Source organism: Amblyraja radiata, chromosome 20 (genome assembly GCF_010909765.2).
Source record: "Amblyraja radiata isolate CabotCenter1 chromosome 20, sAmbRad1.1.pri, whole genome shotgun sequence".
Classification (NCBI taxonomy): domain Eukaryota; kingdom Metazoa; phylum Chordata; class Chondrichthyes; order Rajiformes; family Rajidae; genus Amblyraja; species Amblyraja radiata.
The window spans coordinates 21,508,865-21,530,918 of record NC_045975.1 but is presented as its reverse complement, the minus strand read 5'-3'; the positions used below and the strand labels follow the sequence as shown (position 1 = coordinate 21,530,918).

At 40.8% G+C, this 22,054-nt stretch overlaps 1 protein-coding gene across 1 annotated transcript; it reads right to left on the bottom strand.

Annotated features, from left to right (window-relative positions):
* Positions 1–346: 346 nt before the first annotated feature.
* Positions 347–21,027, bottom strand: ncr3lg1 (natural killer cell cytotoxicity receptor 3 ligand 1). The gene is made up of 11 exons (XM_033038991.1): positions 20,825–21,027; positions 16,819–17,169; positions 15,185–15,511; positions 13,266–13,382; positions 11,074–11,487; positions 8,781–9,140; positions 8,017–8,325; positions 6,406–6,732; positions 4,224–4,532; positions 1,650–2,133; positions 347–495 (listed from the first exon to the last, which is right to left on the bottom strand). The coding sequence occupies exons 1-10, from the start codon at positions 20,889–20,891 to the stop codon at positions 1,823–1,825; spliced, it is 2,892 nt and encodes a 963-aa protein (XP_032894882.1). The 5' UTR covers positions 20,892–21,027; the 3' UTR covers positions 347–495; positions 1,650–1,822.
* Positions 21,028–22,054: the final 1,027 nt, after the last annotated feature.

Below are 22,054 nucleotides of genomic sequence, written 5' to 3'. Positions count from 1 at the left end.
AAGGATTTGTTCCACCCCGCTCAATATTTCTTCTCCCTGTTCCCGTCAGGTAGAAGGTACAGAAATTTGAAAATATGCTCCATCAGACTCAGGAACAGCATCTTCCCCTCTGTTCTCAAGCTTCCATATGCAAAGGTACTGTCCGATTAAAAAAAAATATGTGGATGCATATATGGATAGCAGGTGTTATTTAGAGGGCTTCGGGCCAATTGCAGGCAATTTGGACTAACCCAATATGCCAACTTGGTCAAGGTGGGCCGAATGACTACAGCTCTATGACACAACATTCAGGTTGACTTTAAATTGCCATTGAGACAGGCCTACCAAGCTACCAACACTCTTTTCCAATTTCATAATTTTAAATAGAAATGAATTTTCCTCAGAATATGGGCAATAGCAAGTTCTCCCTGAAAGCTATTACAGTAAGTAATGTTACTTTGTGTAAATTAAGTAATATGCACCTGTTACTTATGGTAACTTTACAATGGAGGAAATTTGTTTTTTTTTAATATTTTATTTTATTAGAAGTAAGTACAGTCATATGGCACCAAAGTGCCTAATATATATTTTCATAATACATTTTATGTACTTCTTTTTTTTTTTTGTCACATTAAAAAAAGATTAGAATAAGAAAAAGAAGTTAGATGGTAAAGGATAGAAAGATGTGAAATATATAGTGTGTGAAAAAAGAAAACGAGTAAATGAAGAAAGTTGAGAGAGAAAATAGAGAAAAGAAAATAAAATAAAAAAGAAAAGGAGATCATTATTTATAATCTTGACCAACCCTCGTCCAATCCTGAAACAGTTATTTTTTACAATTGTGTTGCACCATATGATTCCAAAAAAACGACGAATGGAGACCAACTCGTTATGAATTGGTCTGATTTATCCATTAGGAGGAATCGCATTTCCTCAAGATGAGCGGTGTCCAACATACTTGCAATCCACATTTTAAGCGTTGGTATTGATGTACCCTTCCAAAATTTAAGAATTAATTTTTTTGCTATTATTAAACCATAGTTAAGGAATAGATTTTGAGATGTGTTCAATTTATTCCCATCTTCCATTACGCCAAATATAATCATTTCAGTATTAGGTTCCATTCTTGTCTTGAACAATTTTGTAAATATTTCAAAAATATCATTCCAAAATCTATAAAGTTTTATGCAGGAAACTAAGGAGTGTGTTATAGTTGCCTTTTGGGCTAGACATTTATCACAAGTGGCGGATATATTTGGATAAAATTTGTTCAATCTTGTTTTTGAATAATATAATCTATGTACAATTTTAAATTGAATTAGATTATGTCTTACATTAATTGAACATTTGTGAATATATATCAGGTATTTTTCCCATTTAACCTTCGTAATTTTTATCATTAGTTCCCGTTCCCACTCTTCTCTAAGTACCTCTGTCAATGGTAGGTCTATATTTAGAATACTATTATATAAATATGATATTAATTTTTGTGAGTCAGCTTCAATTGCTTCTTCCAATAAGTCAGGAGTTACTTTTTGATATCCTTGTATATATTTTTTCACGAAATCGCAAATCTGAAGATATTTAAAATATTGGTTGTTTTTCAATTTAAATTTTAATTGTAGTTGTTGGAATGATAGTAGGTTTCCCATTTCGACAATGGAGGAAATTTGTAAATGGTATAAAGCCCACAAAGGCCAACTCTTATATTGAGATTTTAAACAGAAAATAAACATGGAAAATCCATGCAGATTCCAATATAAATTCTCAGAGTCCTGTAATGCCTCATTATTTGTTGGAATAATTCTGCACAGGCTGGTGTGATTAAAGATATAAGGTAAATTTAAACCTGCAGTTTGAATGGCTTCTCAATAATTTCATTGGTCTTTTCATGTCGAATTTCACAAACATAATTTTCCAAATTTTCTTCCATGAGAATTGGCAGCTTTGTGATTGTCGAGTACAGTCCGCGTTTGTCTATTTTGGGCTTACCCATAATTTGATCATCCGTGCAATCTTTCCATCCCTTGTACCAAACAACTTCTATATCCTTTGGGCAAAAATGTTCAATCTTGCAACCAAGGGTATATTTTCCACCTATTTTGAGTCGATCATTGTCACAGTCGGTAAAACTTGATACTTTAGGAGCCACAGCTGTGGAAAAATTGAAATCACAAATATCAAATACAAGTTAAAGTCATGCTTCCTTTATGTTCCAAAGTGACCTGGGCAAACAAAATAATGTTATTCCGCTTGGTTAGCCTACAACCCAATGGTATGAACAGTGGAGACTTCAATTTTTGGTATTTAACCTTACAAACACCCCTTGCCCTTTTTACTGCCCTCACCTTTTTTTTTTAAACCCTCTCTACCCTGTGCCCCACCTGGATGCACACCCGATTCTTCCTTTCCCCTTCTCTTTGCCCTCATCCACCCGCACTACTTCCTCTGGCTTCAAATTTCATGCCTCTTCTATCCTCTTTTGAAACTTTTTTTTTGTTGCATTTCTGGCCTTTGTCCAACCATCTGACAATCAAAAACCTCACCTATATCGATCTATCACATGCCAGGCTTTGTCCTACCCCCACCTCGCTTCTGGCTTTCCCCCGCCCCCCCATGGTGCCACCCTTTTTTGCAGTGAAATCCTATTTCTATAGTCGGTGCCAATAATATCGACACACAGGGCCCAAATTCAAACTAACTACCCATTACCAAACACATAGCTGCTGCCTCAGCACCAGAAACCCAGGTTTGATCCTGACCTCAGGTGCTGTGTGTTTGTGGAGTTTGCACAGTACCCACGAGACTGTGTGGATTTCCTCCAGGTGCTCTCGTTTTCTCCCATACCCCAAAGAAGTGTCGGGCCCCACCTTTGATTAGACCATAGAACAGTACAGCATAGAGACAGGCCGTTCGACCTATAATGTTTGTGCTGAACATTATGCAAAATGAACATAATTTCCTCTGCCTGCATGTGATCCATATCCCTCCATTCCCTGTATATCCATGTGCCTATCGAATAGTCTCTGAAAGGCCACTAACATATCTGCCTCCACCTCCACCCCAGGCAGCATATTCAAGACACCCTCTACTCATTGTGTAAAAAACCTTGCCTCGCACATTAAACTTTTCCCCTCTCACTTTAAAGCTATGTATGCTCGTCTTTAACTGTCGAACTTATCTTTGCCTCTCATAATTTTATATACCGGCACTTCTCACAGGTCTCCCTGCAATTTCCAGTTCCAAAGAAAACACTAGGGTTACCCAACCTCGCTTGACAGCTACTACCCACTAATCCAGGCATCATTCTGGTAAGCCTCTTCTAGACACCTGGTAGCAGTGCTGCCTTACAGTGCCAGAGACCTGGGTCTGATCCTGACTCTAGGTGCTGTCTGTACGGAGTTTGCTCGTTCTCCCCGTGACTGCATGGGTTTTCTCCGGGTGCTCCGATTTCCACCCGCATTCCAAAGACGTACAGATTTGTAGGTTACTTGGCTTTGGCAAAAATTGTCCCTAGTATGTATGATAATGTTAGTGTACGAGGTGATCGTTGGTCGGCCGGACTCCGTGGGCTGTTTCTGCGCTGTATCTCTAAACTAAACTAGACTAATTACCCAAAAATAAGAAGTTTCGACTATAAACCTGTGTAAAGGGCCTGTCCCACTTGGGCGTTATTTCCACGTCATTTATGCAACATCATTTATGCGTCACGACGCAACATCATTTACGTGTCACGTCCATGTCGTGACGCTCGCATGGCGTGCATTACGTGCGCATTGCGCGATGGTGAGACGTGGTGGCGTAGGCAGTGAAGCGCGGTCGCTCATGACGCCCCAGGATTTTGGGATTCACTTAAGGCGATGAACAACAAAAGCTAAACAAAAATACAAAGTGCTGGAGTAACAGCGTGTCAGGCTGCATCTCTGGAAGACATGGATAAACAATGTTTTAGTTTGGGACCCTTCTTCAGACTGATTTTAGCAGGGGTAGTGAAAGCTAGACAAGTGAGAGTGGGACAAAGCCTTGCAAATGATAGGTAGATTCAGGTGAGAGTTTTTCATTGGCAGATGTGTGGACAAAGGCCAGAGATGGAAAGTAGATAAAAGGGAGTTTGTGTCAACAACAAAAGCCATTCTTCTGCACTCATTGTAAAACCTTTACTGTCTTCAATGTTGGTTATATCAAATTTAGAATAATAACTTATCAAAATATAGTTAAACAAATCATTTTCACAACACACTCACCTTTTAGGGGCAGTTGAATACGCCTTTTGAATGAATTATTATCACGGTCTTTACACAGAAAGATTAACTCTCTTTCTAAGTCTTCCGCGGTTACTAAAAATTTAAGGCAACTCTCTACTTTGTAATTGTTGTCAATGGTACGCACAAAATCTGAATTAGTTACTCCACTTTTCACAGGCTCAGATCCTCTATACCATTCAAAAATGAAATCCTTTCTTAAGAGGCCATGTACGGAACAAGATATGGATAAATATTCTCCAAACCATGGGTTCTTTGGCACCATTTTGAAGTCTGAAATTGTTGGTGAGCCTATAATGAAAAGAAAATGTATTTAAAACATGGAATAGTACAGCACAGGAACAGGCCCTTCGGCCAACCAATGTCTGTGCCAATCATGATACCAAGACCAATTCTTATCTGCCTGCACGTGATCCTTCCATTCCCTGTATATCCATGTGACTATTTAAAAGCCTCTTAAACACCATTATTTCCACTGCCCACCATCACTGCATTCCAGGCACCCAGGTTAGGCTTAAAGGGTTGACAATTTTATTTCACTCAGAGGGTTGACCGTATCTGGAATGAGCTGCCAGAGGAAGCTATAGAAGCTGATGTAATTATAGCTTTTAAAAGACATTGGACAGATGTATGGAGAGGAATTTTTTTCAGAGGGCTATGAACCAAATGCAGGAAAATGGGATTTTCCAAGACTGCCAAATTAGTCAGCATGGACAAGGCAGGCCGAAGGGCCTGTTTCTATGCTTGCCAACTCTACGACTCTCTGACTAAACGGTGGATGCGTGACAAGATAGGTCCAATCCACTTTGTATTTCATCCTCAGGTTTGCTAGAAAAACTAACGTGAATGACTGTCCCATTCAATCCAGTGGAAATAGGTAAATTCAGCATTTTAACTTTAGTGTTAATTATTTGTTAGAGTTTTAATGTGTTAATATTTGTTTACGCATATATTTAAAGTCTTTTTATAACCGTTACATATTTCAGACAAATTTAAAGGTACTCTACATCCACCGAGCTGTCACTAGCTGCCAAGATGTCCTGGGAGGCTCGAGTGCATCGTGGATAGGGCTGATGATATCGTAATCTGATGGTCAGTGTTGCAAACTGAATGAACAGCAGTTTTGAATGACGCAATACTTCGTAAACTGTGAATATATAATAAAAGCTCCTTGTTGAAGGGGAAACATTGTTTCCTGGATCCAATAAATCAGGAAGCAATGCGGAGATCTGTAACAGTACAAGATGACGAGGGGGCATGGATAAAGTGGATAAATATTCAGTCATTTTACAAAGTTGTCACTCCTCCACCATTTAATCATAGTCAAAGTGCTGTACAGCATGGAAACAGGCCCTTCGGCTAGTCCTGTTTGCCCGCATTTCTCTACGTACAGCATGGCCTACCAGCTCCTCTAAAGAGTTAAAAACTACATTTTAACATTTTTAATATTACAAAAAAATTACAAATGTTTAAAGAATCAAATTAATATCATTAGTCGGTCAGGCTCTTAATCAGCATATAGGATGATAATCTGCTTTCGACACCAAAAGCAAGGAGTAATATGTGTACCAGAACCCTTTTGTATCTAAAAAAGCATTGGTGAGACCTATGTGCAGAATGAAACACACTGCCCTCTCTGCACAACCAAGAAAAAGGGGCACCCATACAAAATCGACAGTCACAGAGAACCTGCAAACTCCACACGCAGCCAGTACCCGAGGTCAGGATTAAAGCTGGGTCTCTGGCCCTGTGAGGCAGCAGCTCTAGCAGCTACGCCACTGTACTGCCCAAAAATTGAATTATTCCTTTTCAAAACAATAGATATTTTAAAAATACAATATTAGAAAATTACAGCAAAGTCCCACGTTACAGCCTTTTGTGTGAATTCTGTAATTCACCTTTCCAAAATTCATAAATCACTACCCAAAATCGTTAAAATGAAATAAAACTTGCTATCATGCAATTTATGAGGAAAGAAAAACAAAATCTATTATGGGAAAACACCATAAGGGCCGTTTTCTGTGTCACCAGTATGATGTTATTGCACTCAAATAATTCTCAATTAACTTTTTCAGGTCTTAGAATCAGCTCTGGCTGATTATGATTTCCAAATAACAGCTGGAATTCATTTTACCACAGCTTGATAAAGAGAACCTTAACTCACCTTTAAGAAGTAACCGGAAGCATTGCTTCTGAGGTTTGGTGGAAGATTTTGAATGATAAACTTCAACCTTGTATTGATGTTGATGATCATCAGTGCTTGGACTCAAGGTTAATTTGGTGACTTTGCTGCAGAGACTGTGTTCATTCATCAATTCTTCGTTAGCGATTCCATATTTTGCATCTTCTTTTATTCTCACTTCATCCCTAAACCAGTCAATTTGAATACTCGCTGGATAAAAGTCCATTATTTCACAGGACAAAGTCAATGTCTTCCCGACTTCAGGGTTCGGAGGATGACAAGTAATTTCTTTTACTTTGGGAGAAGATACTGTAAGAAAGAGGAATAAGAAAAGCTGAAATGCATCTTAAAACATTGTTTTAGGTAATGTTCCAGAAAAGGTTTTGTACAATGAGGATGTAATCAGTGTTTGTAAGTTGACTAGAAATAACAATTGGAAAGCTGGAAAGGGTGCGGAGAAGATTTACGAAGAGTATATACGAAGAAGATTATAGCCTAGGACACGAGGGCCTGAGCTATAGAGGTTGGGCAGGCTAGGACTTTACTCCTTGAAGTACATGAGGTTGACAGGTGATCTTATAGAGGTGTATAAGATCATGAGAGGAATAGATAGGGTAAATGCACAGTCGTCTAGCTAGGGTAGGGGAATCAAGATCCACAGGACATAGGTCTGTGAGGGGGGCAAAATGGGTGCTCCATTTCCTCACACTATCCAAAGACGTACAGGTTTGCACGTTAAATGTCTTCTGTAAATTGTAAATTGTCCCCTGTGTGTAGGATAGTGTTAGTTTATGGGGGTGATCGCTGGTTGGCGCGGACTTGGTGGGCCAAAGGGCCTGTTTCCATGCTGTACCTTTAAAGACTAAATGTTTGGCACTGACATTGTGGGCCGAAGGTCCTGTTGCTGTGCTGAACTGTTCTAAAGCAATAACTCAGCGGATCAGGATCTCTGGAGAAAATGAATAGGTGACGTTCCGGGTCGGAATTCTTCGTCGGACCCGAAACATCACCTATTCTTTTTCTTCAGTGATGCTGCTTGACCTGCTAAGTTATTCCAACATTTTGTGTCTATCTTTGTTATAAACCAGCATCTGCAGTTCCTTCCTACACACTATACTGTTCTATGTTGAATGTATGGAACTGTGTCCCCTCCCCATACACACACCCCCCAGCTAGTCACCTGTCAGGGTGAAGCCACTGAACAGCACTTTAAATTGTTCCTATGTTTGGGATCGATTGTTCTGTCTGAATGTCTGTTTTAGTTCTATTTTAGAGATGATAATTTTTAAACTTGTAAGTATTTATTTCTGTTTTTATTAATTGCACTGATGACAAAACTGATGAGAAACAATTTTTTGTTTCTTCTGTGTATGCAAGTACTCAGTGAAATGACAATAAAGTGAATACTGAATACTGTTCTAAGTTCTCCAGCATTTAAACTCAATGTTTTTGCCAACTAGAAGTAAATGTCCAGGTAAAAGTTATGATATGACGGAAAGCTGACAAGATAATATAATGAAATTAGAACACAATTTAATAATGTCCTTATTGTCTAAATAGCAGAAACAATCTTTGAAAGGAGAGGAAGCATACCTAAATTCTCAGGAACATATTCCGCAAACTTTGGCTTGGGAAGGCTCTCATGTGTGACCAAGCATTGATATTTACTCTTTTTGTCTGATAACGTTGGAATTGTGGTGCAAGTCGTGGTGAATTCATACAACTTCTCCGGATTCTCGATCATTTCAGATGTTTCATTCCCTTTTATGGCTTTCTTATCTTTGAACCATAAGACAGAAATCTCTTTAGGATAAAACGAGTGCACTTTGCAGGAGAGAGTCATTTCTTTGTCAATTTCTGGATTCACTGGTTCGCTCCGGATGGTATCAAGTGAAGGAAATGCTGCAAATCAGAAAATAGAATTTTACTACATTTGTAAACACCAAATATAGTCATGATGTTAAAACATTGGCGCTGCTGACTGAGAAGTGGTGGCCGAGGACTGGGGGAGGTGGAGAAAGGCCCTCGAGGTGTGTATGAAGCAGAGGACATAGGTTTAAGGTGAGAGGGGAAAGATTTAATGGGAAGCTGAGGGATGACATTTCCACACTGAGGGTGGTGGGTATAAAGTCATAGGAGCAGAATTGGGCCATTTGGCCCATCGAGTCTACTCCACCATTCAATCATGGCTGATCTGTCTTTCCCTCTCAACTCCATTCTCCTGCCTTCTACCCCATGAATGGTGGAAGGCCATTTTAATGCCTCTGACTGAAATATTTCATAATAATGTCAACAATGCTAAGACAATTACACGTTTGATGGTGAATGCGCAATCAAAGACTTTAAGTTTGAGTTACCTTTCACTTCCAGCTTAACCCGTTTCTCGGCTTGGTTCAAGCTAACGTGATTCACTTCACATAAATATTCTTTTCCATCATTTTCTTGAATTGATGCAATGAAAGTGAGCATGCTGTAGACGCTGTAAGTGTGGTCTGGATAGGTAAACTCACGCAGACAATGGGAATACCGGCCCACCGTGTTTTTTGCCCCATTTTCCTCGGTGTGGTCCAGCAAAAGAGATTTTACCCCATTTATTCTTTCATACCAACTGATTGTTAACAGACGTGGCGTGAAAAAGCTTATTGGACAAGTCAGCATCACTGAAGTGTTGTGACGCACAACAGGAGGTGCGATTATGTTCCCCAACTTAGGAGCAACTAAGGAGAAAAACACAAAGTAAAATCAGCTTAACATTTGCAATCTTAAGGAAAAGATGCTGTGTGTCTATCGCATAGCAGTGACAAAATGCAACGGTCATTTACAATTCAGAAATAAACTTGTGCATATTAGGCTTGTAACATTTTAATTTCTGTAGATGCAGCCCAGTCCATCACACAAACCAGATTACCCACCAGTGTCTCCATCTGCACTTCATGCTGACTCAGGAAAGCAGCTGACATAATCAAAGACTTGTCCCATGCAGGTCATTCCTTCTTCTCAAGGTACAGAAGCTTGAAAGCACACACCACCAGACTCAGGAACAGCTTCTACCCCTCTGTTATCAGGCTTCAGAATGGTTCTTCCACAAGCTAGGATACTGTCCGATTCACCTCTATTCCATAGCGGACATTGGACTTTGTCTATGGAACAGATGCGCTACAATGCAGAGAACTATATGCTGCACTCTGTATCATCCCCTTTGCTCTACCTATTGTACTTGAGTTTGAATTGATTGTATTTATGTGCAGTATTATATGAACTGATTGGACAGCATGCAAAACAAAGCTTTTCACTGTACCTCGGTACACCTGACAATAAGCCTAAACCTATCTACTCCCTATCTCATTTTCTTCCGATACTCATGCTGTATCCTTAATTTCTCATTCACTTGCAGTAAATTTCAGACTCGATAGTGCTGTTTCAAGGCAAATTTAGAGAAGGATAATCTTATCAAAGGCAGTCGGGAATTTGGGCATAAGATCCGCCATTCAGCAAACAAGGAAATCCCAACATTAACCAGTTTTTGGATTTAATTATATCTTATCTCCATTAATGTACCTTCTTGCCATAAACTGTTTCCAACTTTATAACTATATCTCAAAGGTTTTTCCCTGCCTGTAAAATGCTGTGGAGTTTCCCAAAAATTGTAAAAGATGCCATCCATGTAAATATCCTAACACAAATATATTAATCTCAGTGTTTAACAGTTTCAAACTGATCTTGTCCCAACAACAATTTTTCAAGGGGATTCCCAGTCCACAAATCCTTTCCAGTACACTGCTACAATTCCTCCCCAGTCCCCCAGACACTACAGAAGTGATCCCAGGTGCATTTTTAAATACTGAAGTATTTAAACTGAAGGTGCCTTCTGTTTTTCTTTGTCACATCTTTTAGTCCCACATCTTTGAATCCATACCAGTAACTATTAGCTACAATTGTCCCTAAAGAAAGCTTTTAAATAAATTATCTTATTGCAGTGGATATACTTAAAACCAAACCATCTATAAGACGAAGGCAAATAATGCAGAACTATTACATAACTCAACGATGCATCACTTTAACTGCGAAAGTAGCATTTTCCAAATGTTTTTTGCATAGTTTGCTGTTCACAGTGAATAATCACAAACTCTGTGAAAAGTAAAGGACCTCCGTTCTATAAATTTAAAGACTGTAAATTCTAGGACATACTATCAGAAATTAATGAATCAAGAAACCATATGGGTGATCCACAACTTGGATAAATTGAAGAAGAATACTGTAGTCTCCCGACACTGACTTAAAACAAAAGGAGACAAAGTGCTGGAATAACTCAGCGGGTCAGGCAGCATCTTTGGAGAACATGGATAAATAATATTTCGGGACGGATCCCCTCTTCAGCCAAGTATAGGTGGTGTTTCAGGATGGAACCCTTCCAACCTTTCTGGTCGGGACCCTTTTACCAAAATGGGTAGGAAACGTTTCAGATCGGAACACTTCTTCATTTGTTTTGGGTCAGAAAGTTTCCTGATGGAAGAAGGGTCCATACTCTAAACATCAGAAATACTGCCCAGCCCGCTGAGTTAGTCTAGTACTTTATGTCATTCTTTTTTGTAACCAGCAATTGCAGTTTCTTATTTCTACGCAATGACTTCATATCTGTAAAATGCTTACTTGCATCAACTTGTAAAGAGGTGCGTTTCTCCTGAGTTCCAGTTGGATACGACACTCTACATATGATTACTGCTTTATTGTCCTCCATTAAGTCAGGATAAATCTCAAGAGTGCTGGACAAGCTCTGTGTTCCATCATCATGTACGACAAAACTACTTTGTCTGACTTTCCAATTAACGTCAGTTGCATTCCCCTTTCCTATTTCTGTTATATTCTTTGCTTTGCAAAACCTTATCATCCACTGGTCCCTTTTGCTTTCACCAATGAAGGACTCTTCAGCATCATTCCTTCTCCTCAAATACCAGCCAACAGAAATGACATCAGGTCGAAATCCAGACACGTGGCATGTAATCTCTGCAGGTTGTTGATGGATAAATCGAGCAGGCATCTGAAGATCACATACATTGGGTGGAACTGAGAATAAATGAAGGAAAATTAGAAATTTAAAGATGGATTATTCCAAATATGGAGTCATAGTCAGCGTGGAAACCGGCGCTTCCGCCCAACCTGCCCACGCCAATCAACATGCCCCATCTACACTAGTCCCACCTGCCTGCTTTTTTCCCATATCCTTCTAAACCTATCCATGTACCTCTCTAAATGTTTCTTAAACATTGTCGTAATACCTGCTTCAACTACCTTCTCCGGCAGCTCTCTGTGCAAAGATTTTGCCCCTCAGGTCCCTATTAAATCTTTCCCCCTCACCTTAATACTATGTCCTCTTGTTTCTCAATTCCCCTACTCTGGGCCAAAGACTCAGTGCATTTGTGCAAATTAACTTTGTCTTTTCCTGAAAATTCCTTGCGGTACCACACTAGTCACTGCCTGTCATTCTGAAGTTAGAAGACAATGTTTAATGAATACAAACATTTGTATCAAACTGCACCTACAATTTCATAGCACTAAGTGCATGGAGGATATTAATTCTTATATAGAGGTATCAGCATTTCTGACTGATGAATATCAAATTAAACCAATACATAGTAATAGAACAGCATAGCACAGGAACAGGCCTTTGACCCATAAAGTCTGTGCCCATCATAATGTTGTTAAACTAATCTCCTCTGCTTGCACATGATCCATATCCTTCCATTCACTGCATGTCTATGTGCCTATCTAAAAATCTCTAAAATTAAAATGATCGGTTCTGCCTCCACCACCATCCCTGGCAGCGGGTTCCAGGTACCCATAATAAACTGTGTAAAATAAACTGGCCCCGCATATATATTTAAAACTTTGCCCCTTTCACCTTAAATCTCTGCCCTCTAGTCTTTGACATTTCCATCCAGGGAAAAAGGTTCCAACTGTCTATCCTTTCTATAATTTTGTATCTTCTGATGATTCTAGAGAAAACAATCCAAGTCTATCCCATCTCTCCTTGCAGCTAAAACCCTCTAATCCAGGCAATTTTTCGGTGAACCTTTTCTGCACCCTTGCCTAAGCCTCCACATCCTTCCTGTAATGGGCAATCAGAATCACATGCAATGCTCTAAATGTGGCCTAACCAAAGTCCTATAAATCCTGACTCTTATACGCCATGCCCCGACCAGTGAAGGCAAGCATTTCCTATGCCTTTGTTACCACTCCATCTACTTGTGTTACCACTTTCAGAGCAATGGACTTGAAATGGGATAAGAACATCAATTTAAATAATCATTAACAAATATCTGCTAAATACTGTATGTGGGACCAAACTTAACCAACAATATCATTGATCATTTATAGTTAGTAGACTAATCATTACAGTATAGTTGGCAATGCCAAAATTGTCACAAGTTTGTACAGCACAGGTTAACTAGAAAATTATACAATTAGGTCAGCACAGTGGTGCAGTGTGTAGAGCTGCTGCCTCACAGCGCCAGAACCCCGGGGTCGATCCTAACCTCGGGGCTGTCTGTGTGGAGTTTACACGTTCTCTCTGCGACAGCGTGGGTTTTCTCCAGGTGCTGCGGTTTCCTCCCACATCCCAAAGGCGTGCGGGTTTTTGGGTTATTTGTCCTCTGTAAATTGGCCCTAGTGTGTAGGGAGTGATTGAGAAAGTGGGATAACATAGAACTAGTGTGAACAGATGATCGATGGTTGGCATGAACTCGGTGGGCTGAAGGCAAAAAGATTTAATTGTACCCCAGCCAAATAACTTATGATTCTTTGAATCGTTTTCTATAAATTAATCCACAGTAGATAAGCATTACCTTTATAAATGTACCGCATGTACAGGTAAATTCCAGCCGCTAACAGCATTACAGAAAAAATTACACTTCCAATGATGCTTCCAACTATTGAGCTTTTGGACAGATGAATTTCTGCTTCTGTAATACAAAAGTGCAAAAAAAATGACAAGATTACAAGACGTACCTTTAGAAAAGAGATGAGGAGGAATTTCTTTAGACAGAGGGTGGTAAATCTATGGAATTCATTGCCACAAAATTGGGTATTTTTAAAGTGGAGATTGACAGGTTCTTGATTAGTAAAGACATTAAAGGTTATGGAGAGAAGGCAGTTGAATGGGGTTGAGGTGGAATGGGGTTGAGAGGTTCAGCGCTAGCTCAGTTATGATTGATTGAATGGCAGAGTAGACTCAACGGGCAGAATGGCGTAATTCTGCTCCTATAACTTATGAAGTGATGAAGATGGTACAGAACGAACCGCTCACATCTACTTTTAAAAGCCTGAACATGTTTGGGAAAAGACTCGGAAGTGACCAAGAGGAAAAAATTTTCCACATGGGAGAATTTAAAAGCCATTGATAAAAGGTAACAAGAAATAAAGAGAAGAGAAGAAAATTATTTACTTAGGATGTGAAACTTACAGTTTATAAAAGTAAAAGTACAATTAGCCCTTAAGAGATGCAATTATCAAAAAAGTTATTGAAGCTATAAATACTCAACACTTTGAGAAGATAATTATAGTTACAGATGTACTTAGATTTAGCAGAAAAAGGTTCATGGACAGATTTAACAGAAAGAAGTTTGGGTTAGCATAATTGTTTTATAAAAATACTCAGTTTAAAAAGCCTTTATCAAACTATTAAAAAAAGAAAAATCATACTTGTTTTATCTTCAGCTTATAGCGGTGTATAAAATCCCGAGGCTAATTGAAAGGGTGAATGTTCAGAGTCTTTTACCCAGAGTATGAAATCAAGAACCAGTGCACACCATAGTTTAAGGTGAGAGGGAAAGATTTAATAGGAACCTGAGGGGCAACTTTTTTATTCATAGGGTGGTGGCTATATGGAATGAGCTGTACTAGGAGGTAGCTGATGCAGATATAATAATAACATTTAACAGATCTTTGGACAAATACTTGCATGGGAAAGGGTCAGAGAGATAAGGACCAAATGTGGGCCAATGGGACAAACTTGATGGGGATTTTGATGGTATAGACTTTGGGCCGAATGGCCCGTTTCCTTGCTGTACAACTCTATGACTACCCCACGTTACAACTTTCCACCCATCCCAAAAGTCACTTCTGATCCCAAGTTTAAGGTGAGGGGGGAAAGATTTAATTAGAACCTGATTACCTTTTTTTACACAGTGGTGGGTATATGGAACGAGTTGCAGGAGGAGGTAGTTGAGGCAGGTACTATCACAACATTTAAGAGACATTTGGATATGTACGTGGAGAGGAAAGGGTTAGAGGGGTATATGCCAAACGCGGGCAAATGGCTTTGCTGAGATGGGGCATCTTAGTCGGCACGAATGAGTTGGGCTGAAGGGCCTGTTTTCGTGCTGGATTACTCCGTGACTCTACCCCTCAACATGAATGTAACCAAAAGTTTGAAATTTCAACTTTTCATTAAAAAATAGAAAGAACACTACAGCGCAGCGGTAGAGTTGCTGTCTTACACCGCCTGTGTCCCAGGTTCGATCCTGACTACAGGTGCTGTCTGTACAGAGTTTGTACGTTCTCCCCATGACAGCATGGGTTTCCTCCGGGTTCTCCGGTTTTGTCCCACATTCCAGACATGTGAGTTTGTAAGTTAATTGGCCTCTTTAAATTGCCCCTAATATGTAGGATAGAATTAGTGTATGGGAAATAGTTGGTCAGCACAGACTCATTGGGCCGAAGGGCCTGTTTCCACACTGTATCTCCAAAACTAAAACTAACTGACCTTTCAAAGTCACTGCAGCTTTCTCAGTGTATGGCTCTGGAAATGCCTTGTGTGTCACCCGGCATTCAAAACTGCTGCCAATATCTTCTACACGAGGTTCCAGTCGAACTTCAGTGGTCATGTTGCATGTCCCATCAGGATTTTTGATTGGAGGGGCGATGCAGATATCAGTTAACAGCTTTGTTTTCTTTTGTGACGGGTTTGACTGAAACCAATCCGTTTTGCATTCGCAAGGATAATATCCATTTAACTGACAACCTAAGACCATCTCTCCTCCAGTGCCAACCTCCACAAGCTTCTCAGAAACAATAGTTACTGTGGGTCGTGCTGTAAAAAAAAAATATATATTAATGTCTCAACGACTATACTTAACATAGAAAACATACTGTTGGGTCACATAAAGACTTGGTTTGGGAACAGCTCTTGCATGAGCCCAGTTTAGTTTAGTTTAGTAATACAGCGTGGATGCTCCCATGCAACGCAATCAACCTATGACATTTGATATCTTTCAGTTCATAGTTTCTACCTGATATGAGAGTTTCCAATAACATTTGTTCTTCCTTCAGATATCAAATAAATGTAGAATTTTGCTTTCATACTAAGGCGTTATACTAGCATGATGGAATTTGTATTAGAAGAAGGGTCTCCACCCTAAAGGTCACCCATGAAGAAGGGTCTTGACCCGAAATGTCACCCATTCCTTCTCTTCAGAGATGCTGCCTGTCCCGCTGAGTTACTCCAGCATTTTGTGTCTACCATGGAATTTGCAAAACTATTTCCTCTGAAATACAAACTTGTACCCAACATCTTTTGGTCTCTATGCTCTAAGAAACTACCATTAAGCTGGAAAGAGTGCAGAGAAGACGAAGGAAGATTTTGCCAGGGCTCAAGGGCCTGAGCTAGAGGGAGCATTTGGGCAGGCTAGGACTTTATTCCTTGGAGCGCAGAAGGCTGAGAGGTGATCTTATAGTCGTGTATAAGATCATGAGGGGAATACATAGGGTGAAAGCACAGAGTATTTTATCCAGAATAGGGGAATCAAGAACCAGAGGACATAGTTTTAACGTGGGAAGGGAAAGATTTAAATGACAAAAACTTTCACACAGAGGGTGGTAGGTATATGGAATGAGCTGCCAGAGGAGGTAGTTGAGGTAGGTACTACAACAACATTTAAAAGCATTTGGACAGGTACATGGATAGGAAACGTCAAGACTGATATGGGCCAAATATGGGCAGATGGGACATATTGATCAGCATGGACCATTTGGACTGAAGGGCCTGTTTCCGTGCTATATGACTATGAATAAAGTCCTAGCCTGCCCAACCTCTCCCGATAGCTCAAGTCCTCGAGTCCTGACAACATGCTTCTAAATCTTCTCGCCAGCTTAATGGCTTCCTTCTTACAGTAAGAAGACTGAAAATGTTTGGATATAAGTTTGTATTTCGGAGAAAATAATTTTGCAAACTCCATCCAGCCAGAATAAAGCTTTGGTTTGACAGCAAGTGGGGCATATTGGTCGGCAGCAACGAGTTGGACCAAAAGGCCTGTTTCCGCACTGAATGACTACTGCTCTATATATATTATTTTATCACAATATTAAATATTTACAGTGAAGTGCAAGAAATCTCCTTACCTAAAACTTCAAGCTTTACCGTCAGAGAAGCTTTATAATTTGGTGGAATAACAACTTCACAGCGATATTCCCCCAAATGTTTTAACGTAACATGTCTCAGGAAAAGTGACATGTTTCCATTTAAAATTGAGTTTTTAGACAGCTCTGCTTCCTCCCACAGATTTGTTATCTGTCCGTTAGAATACATAAAGATATTTAATTCTTCAGTTCCACCGGTAAAAACCCATAAAACGCCTAAATTATTTGGGTTCAAAGTAATCGCACTGAGATTAGCAATCTCACACTCGAGAAGTCCATTTTCGTACAGGATGAGTTCCGCTGGACTTTTGCTTGCTTTCAACGTCAACTGTCCTGTAAATTGGAAAAAAAAGTACATATTAGAATATTAAAAATATTTTAAATACATTAAAATATGTATATATTTTTTTCAAATATACATATTAAAATATGTTAAAATATTTGCATGTTAGAATGCACCCTAGAAAAATGATCTAAACGAGGATGGGTGGGACTAGCTTAGATGGGGTACGTTGGTCAGCATGGACAAGGTGGGTCGACAGGCCTGATTCCATGCTGTACGGCTCTATGACTGACTCCTTACATAGAAACATAGAAACATAGAAATTAGGTGCAGGAGTAGGCCATTCGGCCCTTCGAGCCTGCACCGCCATTCAATATGATCATGGCTGATCATCCAACTCAGTATCCCGTACCTGCCTTCTCTCCATACCCTCTGATCCCCTTAGCCACCAGGGCCACATCTAACTCCCTCTTAAATATAGCCAATGAACTGGCCTCGACTACCCTCTGTGGCAGGGAGTTCCAGAGATTCACCACTCTCTGTGTGAAAAAAGTTCTTCTCATCTCCGTTTTAAAGGATTTCCCACTTATCCTTAAGCTGTGACCCCTTGTCCTGGACTTCCCCAACATCGGGAGCAATCTTCCTGCATCTAGCCTGTCCAACCCCTTAAGAATTTTGTAAGTTTCTATAAGATCCCCTCTCAATCTCCTAAATTCTAGAGAGTATAAACCAAGTCTATCCAGTCTTTCTTCATAAGACAGTCCTGACATCCCAGGAATCAGTCTGGTGAACCTTCTCTGCACTCCCTCTATGGCAATAATGTCCTTCCTCAGATTTGGAGACCAAAACTGTACGCAATACTCCAGGTGTGGTCTCACCAAGACTCTGTACAACTGCAGTAGAACCTCCCTGCTCCTATACTCAAATCCTTTTGCTATGAAAGCTAACATACCATTCGCTTTCTTCACTGCCTGCTGCACCTGCATGCCCACTTTCAATGACTGGTGTACCATGACACCCAGGTCTCGCTGCATCTCCCCTTTTCCTAGTCGGCCACCATTTAGATAATAGTCTACTTTCCTGTTTTTGCCACCAAAATGGATAACCTCACATTTATCCACATTATACTGCATCTGCCAAACATTTGCCCACTCACCCAGCCTATCCAAGTCACCTTGCAGTCTCCTAGCATCCTCCTCACAGCTAACCCTGCCCCCCAGCTTAGTGTCATCTGCAAACTTGGAGATATTGCCTTCAATTCCCTCATCCAGATCATTAATATATATTGTAAATAGCTGGGGTCCCAGCACTGAGCCTTGCGGTACCCCACTAGTCACTGCCTGCCATTGTGAAAAGGACCCGTTTACTCCTACTCTTTGCTTCCTGTTTGCCAGCCAGTTCTCTATCCACATCAATACTGAACCCTCAATGCCGTGTGCTTTAAGTTTGTAAACTAATCTCTTATGTGGGACCTTGTCGAAAGCCTTCTGGAAGTCCAGATACACCACATCCACTGGTTCTCCCCTATCCACGCTAGTTACATCCTCGAAAAATTCTATAAGATTCGTCAGACATGATTTACCTTTTGTAAATCCATGCTGACTTTGTCCAATGATTTCACCACTTTCCAAATGTGCTGCTATCCCATCTTTAATAACTGACTCTAGCAGTTTCCCCACTACCGATGTTAGACTAACTGGTCTGTAATTCCCCGCTTTCTCTCTCCCTCCCTTCTTAAAAAGTGGGGTTACGTTTGCTACCCGCCAATCCTCAGGAACTACTCCAGAATCTAAAGAGTTTTGAAAGATTATTACTAATGCATCCACTATTTCTGGAGCTACTTCCTTAAGTACTCTGGGATGCAGCCTATCTGGCCCTGGGGATTTATCGGCCTTTAATCCATTCAATTTACCCAACACCACTTCCCGGCTAACCTGGATTTCACTCAATTCCTCCAACTCCTTTGACCCGCGGTCCCCTGCTATTTCCGGCAGATTATTTATGTCTTCCTTAGTGAAGACGGAACCAAAGTAGTTATTCAATTGGTCCGCCATATCCTTGTTCCCCATGATCAACTCACCCGTTTCTGACTGCAAGGGACCTACATTTGTTTTAACTAATCTCTTTCTTTTCACATATCTATAAAAACTTTTGCAGTCAGTTTTTATGTTCCCTGCCAGTTTTCTTTCATAATCTATTTTTCCTTTCCTAATTAAGCCCTTTGTCCTCCTCTGCTGGTCTCTGAATTTCTCCCAGTCCTCCGGTATGCTGCTTTTTCTGGCTAATTTGTACGCATCATCCTTCGCTTTGATACTATCCCTGATTTCCCTTGTTATCCACGGATGCACCACCTTCCCTGATTTATTCTTTTGCCAAACTGGGATGAACAATTTTTGTAGTTCATCCATGCAGTCTTTAAATGTCTTCCATTGCATATCCACCGTCAACCCTTTTAGAATTAATTGCCAGTCAATCTTGGCCAATTCACGTCTCATACCCTCAAAGTTACCTTTCTTTAAGTTCAGAACCATTGTTTCTGAATTAACAATGTCACTCTCCATCCTAATGAAGAACTCAACCATATTATGGTCACTCTTGCCCAAGGGGGCACGTACAACAAGACTGCTAACTAACCCTTCCTCATTACTCAATACCCAGTCTAAAATAGCCTGCTCTCTCGTTGGTTCCTCTACATGTTGATTTAGATAACTATCCCGCATACATTCCAAAAAATCCTCTTCCTCAGCACCCCTGCCAATTTGATTCACCCAATCTATATGTAGATTGAAGTCACCCATTATAACGGTTTTGCCTTTGTCGCACTTTACTTTACTTTACTTACTTACTTACTTTGTAGCCATATCCCCTTGATCATGCCTCTCCCACCAGAGAAAACATCTCAAGTACTATCTTGTCAAAGACACCCCCACCAAGGATCTTAAATAGTACAGTACAAGATCGGGCCACCCATTATACATAAAACAGTATAGCAGAGAAATGGGCCCTTCAGCCCACAATATCTATGCTGAGTTTAGAGGCTTTAGACTTTAGAGATACAATGCAGAAATAGGCTCTTCGGCCCACCGAGTCAGTGCAGACCAGCTATAATCCCATACACAAGCGCTATCCTACTCACTAGGAACAATTTTGGCAGAAAGTTAGTTAACCTACAAACTTGTACTTTGAGTGTGGGGAGAACCCGGAATATCCGGGGAAACCCACGCAGTCACAGGGAGAACGTACAACCTCCTTATAGACAGCACCCGAAGTCAGGAACAAACCACGATCTCTGGCGCTGTAAGGCAGCAAGTCAACTCTACCATTGCGCCATTGTGCCGCCCTGACAATTACACATAGAACAGCACAGTGGAGGAACAGAGCTGTCAGCCCATAATGTTTGTGCTATTATACATAGAACAGTATAGCCCAGGATCAGGCCCTTTGGCCCACAATAGCATAGGAACACGCCTTTCGGCCTACCAGAACCACGTTAATCTTTATACATAGAACAGTACAGCAGAGGAACAAGCCCTTCGGCCCACAATGTCCGTGCCGACCATGATGCCAGGCTAAACCCCCCGAGGCAGCGACCAGCCCCCGGGAAAGGTAGGTCGCGCACCCCGGCACCGGGCTCCCCATTCTGCGACCCGAGCGGCCTCTCGGCCCGCGCTCCCTAGCCTAGCGCAGCCCAGCCACGGCTCTGACCTGAATGTGGCGTCAACATCACCAACAGGAGCAGGAGTGGCCGCAGTGGGTTCCCCAGCCACCCCATGGTCCTCGCTGTCCAGCCTGCCCCGAGCTGCCGCTCCCCGCACCCCTCTCGCCGCCAGCCGCCGCCTTGGTTTCACTTTTGCCGGTGTTGGGCGGGGAGAGACTTGCCTCTCTCTGTCTCCCTCTGTGGGACACAGCGCAGCACAAAGATTCCGCTCTATAATCTTTGGCGGTCTGCTCGGGGAGGGGAGGAGTGTTTCCTTAGACAGCGGGACATCTGAAATAGAGAGATCAAACCTGAGAGGTAGAGATTATATTTCCCCAGAGAGAGTGATCAGACAGATCCCAGGCGGAGAGATTGCAGATCGAGAGTGGGTCTCTCCATCTCAGACTGAGAGATCACAGACAGAGATGTCACAGGTGGAGAGGGAGATCACAGACAGAGAGGTCGTAGATGAAGAGAGACTGTAGACAGAGATCACAGACAGGGATCGCAGACAGAGAGATTCCAGACAGAGAGAGGTCGTAGATGAAGAGAGACCGCAGTCACAGAAATCAGAGATATCACACACAGGGATCGCAGACAGAGAGAGATCACAGATCGAGAGATCACAGGGAGAGATCGCAGACATAGAGAGATTTCAGGTGGAGATATTAGTTCAAGTTCAAGTGAGTTTATTGTCATGTGTCCCTGTATAGGACAATGAAATTCTTGCTTTGCTTAAGCACACAGAAAATAGTAGGCATTTAATACAAAACAGATAAATGTGTCCATATACCATGATATAAATATATACACACATGAATAAATAAACTGGTAAAGTGCAAATAACAGAAAGTGGTTATTAATAATCAGAGTTTTGTCCGAGCCAGGTTTAATAGCCTGATGGCTGTGGGGAAGTAGCTATTCCTGAACCTGGTTGTTGCAGTCTTCAGGCTCCTGTACCTTCTACCTGAAGGTAGCAGGGAGATGAGTGTGTGGCCAGGATGAAGGAATGAATCTCTTTATTGTCATTGCACATGGTACAACAAAATTTAAAAGTCAATCCCATGGTGCGATTCACAAGAGCAATTTTAAATATATAAGAAAAGGTAAAAATATATACATATTTAAAATAAAATTACAGATAAATAACAATAGCAGCTGAGGTAGAACCATTCAGTTGAATGTGAGTGTTATTTCTTATTTTGCATTGTTGAGTTCACGTATGGCTATGGGGTAGA

Coding starts and splice junctions, on each gene's coding strand:
- ncr3lg1 (XM_033038991.1), bottom strand. CDS start 20,891: ATGGGGTGGCTGGGGAACCCACTGCGGCCACTCCTGCTCCTGTTGGTG. Junction 17,170..20,824: donor GATGTTGACGCCACATTCAG/GTCAGAGCCGTG, acceptor TCCAATTTACAG/GACAGTTGACGTTGAAAGCA. Junction 13,383..15,184: donor AGCTGCAGTGACTTTGAAAG/GTCAGTTAGTTT, acceptor TTTGTATTACAG/AAGCAGAAATTCATCTGTCC.